General features: G+C 36.9%; 1 protein-coding gene across 1 annotated transcript; it reads left to right on the top strand.

Moving 5' to 3' along the window:
* The first annotated feature begins 925 nt into the window (after positions 1-925).
* On the top strand, positions 926-2,042 carry LOC145010189 (uncharacterized). The gene is made up of 3 exons (XM_078968761.1): positions 926-1,352; positions 1,684-1,748; positions 1,806-2,042. The coding sequence occupies exons 1-3, from the start codon at positions 926-928 to the stop codon at positions 2,040-2,042; spliced, it is 729 nt and encodes a 242-aa protein (XP_078824887.1).
* The last annotated feature ends 6,598 nt before the right edge of the window (positions 2,043-8,640 follow it).

Here is an 8,640-nt window from a genome sequence, read left to right as displayed (position 1 = left end):
AACCATTAGTAATAAGCCAAGACGTTTTGTTGTGCAATGGTTTACTGATTTTCCATGGTTAGAGTATAGCATAAAAATAAGAAGGCATATTGTTTTTTTTACTTGTTTGGAGATATTCTAGGGGAACAAGGTGGAAGAGATGCACTTAGAATCGAAGGCTTTGACAATTGGAGTAAAAAAGGCTCATTCTGGAAACATATGGGTAATATTCAAATTTATCACCATAAGGCTCAAGAAAAGTGCGATTTGCTATTGAGAAAAAACCAATCTATTAGTAAAGTCTTGCATAAGTAAACATAACTTAAGAAAAGTAGTTATGAAATTCGATTACGTGCCACAATCCGTAATTGTAGATTTTTATTGAAAAATGCATTACCATTTCATGGACATGATGACATAGAAAAGTCTAATAATAAAGGACTTTTCATTGAAGTATTATCTCGGATTAGAGAAGATAATGAGAAGATTTTTAAAGTTACTTTAGAAAATGTTCCAAAACATAAAAAGTTGACTTCTCCCACGATTCAAAAAGAGATTGTCGATTGCTTTCATAAGAGATAATCAAGTTTATTTGTGATGAAATTGGTAAAGATGTGTTTGCTATTTTAGTTTATGAGTCTAGTGATGTTTTCAAAAAAGAACAAATGGTTATAGTTTTAAGATATGTTGGTAAACTTGGGATTGTAAAGGAAAGATTTTTTTGGAGTTGTTCATGCGTTGGATACATCTTCTTTGACTCTTAAAGCCACCATTGATACCATATTTTCCAACAATAACTTGAGTATGTCCCAGGTGAGAAATCATAAAATATTTATTCCTTTAAATTTTTATACGATATTAGTTTCATTTTTATTTCTTATAGTTTTTTTTATTAATTTTTTTAAATATATATGTGAGGGGACAAGGTTATGATGGAGTAAGTAATATGAGTGGTGCATTCAACGGTTTGAAATCTTTGATTCTAAATAAAAACAGTTATGCACATTATATACATTGTTTTGCACACCAACTTCAATTAGTGGTTTTGGCAGTTGCAAAGAAACATGATGATGTTGATGAATTCTTTGAACAACTAGCTTTGGTGGTTACTATCGTTTGTGGGTCTTGTAAGAGAAAATATATGATACAAGAGATGCAAAAAGAAATAGTGGCAGCTGAAATTGGTACTGGTGAAACAGAAACAGGAAGAGGGTTGGATCAAGAGATTTCTCTTGTTCGAGCTAGAGATACTATATGGGATTCACATTTTAGAACAATTGTAAGTTTGGTGAATTTGTTTGCAGAAGTTTTTGTGGTACTTAAATATGTTAAAGAGGAGGGGTCTACTTTATCTAACTGTAATCAAACAAATGGTATTTTGTCATATTTCAACACACTTGATTTCGTGTTTCTTTTACACTTGATGTTGGAAATTCTATGCCTCACGGATACCTTGTCAAAGCATTTAAAAAAAAGATCAAAATATTTTGGAAGCGACTTCATTAGTAAAAGGGACAAAGAAAGCATTGTTAGTTTTTAGAAAAAATGGGTTTCCGCATATTTCGAAGAAGGTATGTGCTTTTTGTGAAAAACATAGTATTGGAATTGTGGACATGTCGGAATATTATGTTACCTCATGCAAGCATGGGACCAATAAGACTAATCAACATCATTTTGAAGTTGTGATTTTTAACACAATTTTAGATATGCAAATTCAAGAAATTAGGGATAGATTTAGTGAAATTGGCACAGAGTTGATAGAGAACATGGCAACACTGAGTCCTTGTGACTAATTTTCTAGTTTTGATAAAGTAAAATTGTTAAAGCTAAGCGAGATATACAAAAACGATTTTGACAATTCAGAAAGGGCGCAACTTAATGAACAACTTGATATCTATTATCATTCTTTGCTCCATGATGAGAGATTTTTCAAATTGAAGGGAATTGTAAACCTCTCTCATTTGTTGGAGGAAACCAGGAAGCACCTCTCTTTTCCTTTGGTTTATAGATTATTAAAACTAGTTTTGGTTTTGCCCATCGCAACTGCAACCATTGAACGGTGATTTTCTGCAACGAAGTTCTTGAAGACCGATTTGCGTAATAGAATAGGTGATGATTTTATGAATGGTGCTTTAATTTGTAGTGTAGAAAAGGAAGTACTATAGAATGTCAAGACTGAAAATGTAATTACCCGCTTTCATAAAATGAAAGATCGAAGAGGTGAAATTTAAAATGTAATTTTGTTATGGAAGCACCTCTTTATATCTAATGAGATTGCGGTTTTTTTTCTTATTGTATATTACACAAAAAAAAATCGGGATGCCCCTTTAGTTTGACCCTGGCTCCGCCACTGACTACCGTAGTTGCACCTCCCTCCACGATTCTAAACTACTTGCTTCTTCTAGCATTCTTTGTTTTCAACAGATTTTTTGATGCTTTTCTGTTAAGAAGTTGTCAATAGAATCACTCCAACGTTGCAGATCCATACCCTCATGGGATTAAGCCCTTGCTGCCTCCATATCTCCTTCAAACCTAGTAAAATAAGTTTTTGCAATATTTTTGCAGCCTCTATAACGTGCACATATCAGATTGTTCAGTGACCCCCAATAAACTAATGCCATGGGATCATTTGAAATCACTCCAAAATCAAACCATATCTACAAAATATTAGAGAAATTAATAATAAATCAAAATTAAACATATTAAATTTATAAATTTATAAATAATTTACCGAAAGATACTGGAACATGCCAACCCTTTCGGCTTTAGAAACTTCTTTCCATGTGTCCTTATCGAAAATGATGTCGCACCACATATAGCTCCCAACTTACCGAATGAAACATTCGTATACTTCCCCAATTGGCATGTGAGTATTTATGCTAAATATTATCTTCAGAGTTTGTTTGTCATTAGCTGCAAATAACTTGTACATTTTTTTGTTTACTGTCATGCCTCTTTGTTGTGGAGGCACCGCTGCATAAAAAAATATTAGTCAAAATAATTTTTTATATACATAGAATATGAAATAAAATGAATTAGAATAAATCTCAATTACCATCGATCTGGTGCACACCAAAACCTCCATGGAACGGATGTGGTGGCTCGTGTCTCACACCCGGCTGTCGGCGGAAATGCCAATGTGCGCGACATAAACCAGTAATCACAGTTATTGAACATACATTAAACAGTACAAATATAATCTTCTATTATTACTACAATAGAATTACATTGATAATGACTATTGCTAAATCGAGACACACGTCTAAAAATTTGGCATTTACAACGGTATAATATAAATAACGAAGAGTCTGTGAGTGAACACTTCTGACGTACTAAATAACCTAAGAATACATGCATTAAGATACGTCAACAAAACTGTTGGTGAGTCCTATAGGTTTTGACATAAAGTATTTTTATATCCAAAAGTGTTTTATAATATTTAGCAAGTTGACCAGCTTTTATAAATACTTACTTTTCTATCAAAAGTATAAAATAGATGAGTTATAAAAATGTATTTGGTCTCATTTAGAAACATCATACGTTCAAATTTAAAAGTACAAAATTTGGCAAGATACATCTAATAAGTCAAACTTATATAGAAAATATGCATTTTAATTTAAAGATTTTGAATACCAAGTTATATAAAAATGAGGTATATTACCCTTTGTGAGAGCATAAAATAACCAATTTTACTCCTGAAGTCTCATACATGAATTGGTATGGCTTATATGTAAAACTCATAGGTTTTGAGTTTATACAACTTGTAAGATTGTGTCGTTGTGATTATTAAGTATTTTCTTACTTAATTTATGAAACTGAAACTTATTATTTTGAGTTCCAAACTATCCCACTACATACAGTCTCTGTCAACTAGAGTAAGTGAACAAAAACATTATATAAACCAAATATCGATTATATATGGTAACGAACAAAACTGGGATTTTATGATGAACTCGTAATCGAACTAATGACAACACATTTTTTGTACTGGCTCCATAATATGGCATGCTTAAGTCATTTACCCCATTATAACACGTGGTAATGTTCAATGGTACTAACATCAACGCCAAAATTTGCCTTATAAGATGTAGTTGTAGCTAACAACTCCAAACAGACTGTCTAACCGTACAATATCAATAGTATGACACTTATAATGGGGTATTTTATAATATCATAACGTATGTGAAAAGTAAACAGATCCTTAGTAATAGGTCTATATCCCCTAACTAGATACTATAAAATTATATATAACTTAGAGATCATAGACTTAGAATCTGTGGTTATTGCCTTACCTCCTTTTCCTTGTTTAGATGTGGACCTAGGGTAGGATCAGTTATTTGAAGGTCTATCATATCTTATTATATATAATTAGTATGCACTATGTTATGATAGAAGTAACTAATGAGGATCAAACCCCTATAAGTATTTCTAGGAATACGACTAATATATGCTTCCTCGCACGTATATCATGGAAAGATTCTACTTACCATGCGACCCCTACTTTGCCAACCAGGGAAATGGTAGATGGTTAGGAGAAGAACCCGAAGAAGACCCTAATGAAGATGAGGAAAAATTAGAAGAGGAATCGAAGATGATCAACCCTCCATACATAGCCAGGGTTCCCGCGAACCATTTTGACTACATCGAACCTGTGCCCCGTTGGGCAACCATGATTGAGGGTTATAGTCGACAACAATGACATCGATCACCATTTGGAGTCCAACAAGGTTGCCACGACCTCAAACACGGGGGACCGACTGACAGATCGTGAACATCAGGGATCAAAACAGGGAGACTGCGAATCAAGTCCGAGAACTGCATGCTACTATGGATGCTACCATCTCACAAACCCGAAACTTGGGAAGAAACTATTATTTCAGAGACCAACTTCATAAGGACTTTATCGCCACTCGGGCGAACGCAAGAGAGCGTCAGGATATGCACCCAACACTCGAAGAGAGAATGGTCGCAAACAAGCGTCAATTGGTAGAACTGCAAGGTGCATCGACTTTGTCTCAGGCATCAAAGGGGATGGATCGTTGTTAGTAGAGTTCATACTGCTCACAAGACCTTGCAGATTAGGTTCAGGAGTATGCAAGGATGCTACTCTATTCTATATGTAAGCTCAACCCTGCGATTTAAGTGGTCACACTAATCGGGGGATTTATTTGCCGACAAAACTTTTCCCTACAATGATGTGGTGTTGACCTGCATCGAGGTCAAAATTTTCTCTAAAACCAAAAATTACTAGAATCACATTAACAAAAGGGGCTTACGGCAGGCCCATTAGAATTGAAGGTCTATTAAGTCTTACTCATACAACTGAGCATACATCAAGTGGTCGTAAGAAGGACTTAGCTTGGATCACATTACAAGGTTTCACTTGGATACAGAACTACTAAAATACATGGGTTTATTATGAACTCTTAGTAAGAATTGCTTTCAGAACACCATAAAAATCGAAATACAATACACTTATAACTAAGATAAACGTAGTTAGATAACTCGCGACACATAGCCCTTCTAATGACTCATTATCGTTTCACCTTTAAACATTTTAGTTGAAAGATGCTTTTTTCGTGGGCATATAGGGTGCGATCATAGTAACACTAATGCATCAGATTCCATCAGAACTCCTCAGCTAATCATATTTGGACAAACATAATCCTAGGATGGGAAAACTTAACGCTCGTACAAAACCTACTTCTACCCACTACCATAACTCCGTCTCAGGAATGTTAGCAAAAACATCGAGAATAGTTCAGTAAAGTGTGAAATTTATATATGTGTATATAATTGGTAAGGATATAACTAGAAATAATCATCCCCACTCATAACATCGTTTCTCCCCATGCAACATGATTATGTCTTCACAAAAAGGTAACCAACCAATAAGCAAGGCAACAATCCTGCAGATAGACTCTGCTACTTTTCAAGATGCGGTCACGGAAGCTGTGACAGCCGTCATGGCGCAACTCAATGCTAACAACGCTCACAGAGGTGAAGATGGTGTCGCCAATACTAACCGCAGTAACATTCAAGGACACTAGCGGGTGTCCACCAAAGAAGATGTCTTAGACCACAAGCCAAAGAGCAAAAAACGAAAGTTTTGGGACAAAAAGAATCGCACTCTAACTCAAAAACTCGCTAAAAGACAACAATACGTGGCTGCCCTACGATTAAGCCAGCGATCACGACGCATTCCTCGACCTTTGCCACAACACCTATCACTCAAGCACTAGCCAAACGGTATATTGGAAAACTTCCAAAGTGTAACAAGTGTAGCTACCACCACAATGGGGCTTGTCAGGTATTGCACTGTAAAAAATGCAATAAGAATGGACACACTTCCCACTCCTGCAGAACCCAGACCCGACTCATCGCCTCAAGCACCAACACCGATGTAATTCCAGTATGCCACCTATGCAGCAAGATGGGACACTTCAAGAGAGACTATCCGACTGAGAAGAATGATGGGGGAGCAGGAGGAGTGTGATAAACAAACCAACAGGAGCAATAAGGAATCTTATTAGGACTTTTGTAATGTTTCCAACAAACAAAAATGTTTAAGTACCATATGGTTGTAATAAATTTGGTATGTTTGCGAAAATTACCGTCTTTCAAAAAGTAGTTAAAATATTCTCTCATTCAATCAAATCAAGGACACTCATATATGACCTTAGGATCATTACCGGCGAGCTGTGATGAATTGATGTATGCATCAGGATTAATTATAATCAAAATACTATATAATTAAAGCGAATAATTACGTCCTAATTCCTGTTCCATGTCAAGTGATGGTATTCGGATAGAGCGATTCACCTGTCGATTTCATGAATGTCAAATGACATACGACTTGCATATGTCGATCGATCATGGAATGATCGGTCGGGGATTACAATATAAAGTATCATCACTAGCTACTAGAACACACTTACTACCAGCACCAGCTACGGTGGTATAAATCATTTGCAGTAACAATAACATCGATCAAAACCAAAACACTAAAAAGAAACACATGATGCACTACCACTCTAACGAATGCCTATTACGAATATGACTAATACAGGTGTTATCGAGAAAACTAGGGTAGTCATTCAATATGGATTGGTTTGGATCATCACCTTATTGATTTCATATGTTACGAGAAGACCCTCCACCTAACCAACTGGATATCGAAGCCCTCGTCTCTCATAACCTTAAATCTAATTCTAACCCTCAGGTCATCCTTCGTTGCAAAACCCTGAAGCACTCTCTGGAGGTGTGTTATACCTTTTGTAACCTTTTCAATTTATTCCTAGTAAACGTTTCAAGGATATCACTCGTATAACAGGTTAAGATCAAGCATGGAAGCTTGGGACGAATACGGTTAGACTATCACTACTGAGGGTATATGTGAGGATAATATGTAATTAAGATTCTACGGGCATTGGATGCGTGCTTCCGCCCTAATTCCTGTTCCTTGTCAGGTTGTGGACTTGGGGCAGAGTCACCCATCCAACCGTCCTACCAACCCTAATTATATACAACCTATATACGCAAGTTAATGATAGAAGGACCAGGTACGAGTCCTACCAGGAGCTTCGGGACAAGGCTTCCTAGGAGTGTAAGTGGATGTTCTACCATTAGAAGTAATCTAGTCATGTAAATTGAACCTATATGCTCCCCCACCGATCTAAACGACAAACGAGAAACACTACAGCAGGCCCTACACAACGCTCCGAGGAGAAGGTATTACTTATGACTTAAGACAACTAAAAGACATACGGGGTCGGCTAGGTCACGCATGACCTCAAACTAGGAGCGGTATTATTCGCCCTAGAGATCTAGAGACACCACCTCTATGACACAAGATGTACAATCTTTACCAATCATAAAAACCTAGAAGGCAAGAGCGGCAGGGCATGTTATCTCATGAACCGGATCTGGACACCGAGGTTGATGGATTCAGAAATAATATCACAAAAGAAGCACATGAAAACTCTTTACTCCCTTCATCCAGGCTCGGACAAGATGTGTCTGGACCTCAAAAAGTAACATCGATGGAAAAATGGGAAAGCTGACATCGCTACACATGTGGGTAAGTATCGGACTTGTGCCAAGGTCAAGGTAGAATAAAGGAAGCCTTCGCATTTCCTACAACAACCAGTGATACCCAAAAGGAAGTGGGAGCGGCTAACCATGGGATTCATAACTAAGCTCCCTAAGACAATGGATGGTCTCGATACCATTTGGGTAACCGTCAACAGACTGGCCGAATCCGCACACTCCCTACTAATCAAAGAACTGACAGGATAGAGGAATCGACTTGAACATACATCAAAGAGATTATGCGACCACATGGCCTGTCAATATCTGTTATCTCGAATAGAGATAGTAGATTCATTTTGAGACTCTGGCAACCCTTACGTGGAACTAGGCTATACTTGAGTATGTCCTACCACCAGCAAACCGACGGGCAGAACAAAAGGGACAGTTCAAACTTGGGCGACATGTTAATAACTTGGTTGATTGACTTCGATAAAGCGTGGGAATGCTCACTTACCACTCGGTGAAATCAAAATGAACGAGAGTCTCCACTTTGTAGAGGAACCGGTTGAAATCATGGATCGGGAAATCAAGAGAATGAAACAAAGTCGCATTTATATGGTGAAGGTCCGT

This window comes from Lactuca saligna, chromosome 8 (assembly GCF_052625555.1).
Source record: "Lactuca saligna cultivar CGN05327 chromosome 8, ASM5262555v1, whole genome shotgun sequence".
Classification (NCBI taxonomy): Eukaryota; Viridiplantae; Streptophyta; class Magnoliopsida; order Asterales; family Asteraceae; genus Lactuca; species Lactuca saligna.
This window is presented reverse-complemented; position numbering and strand designations above follow the sequence as displayed.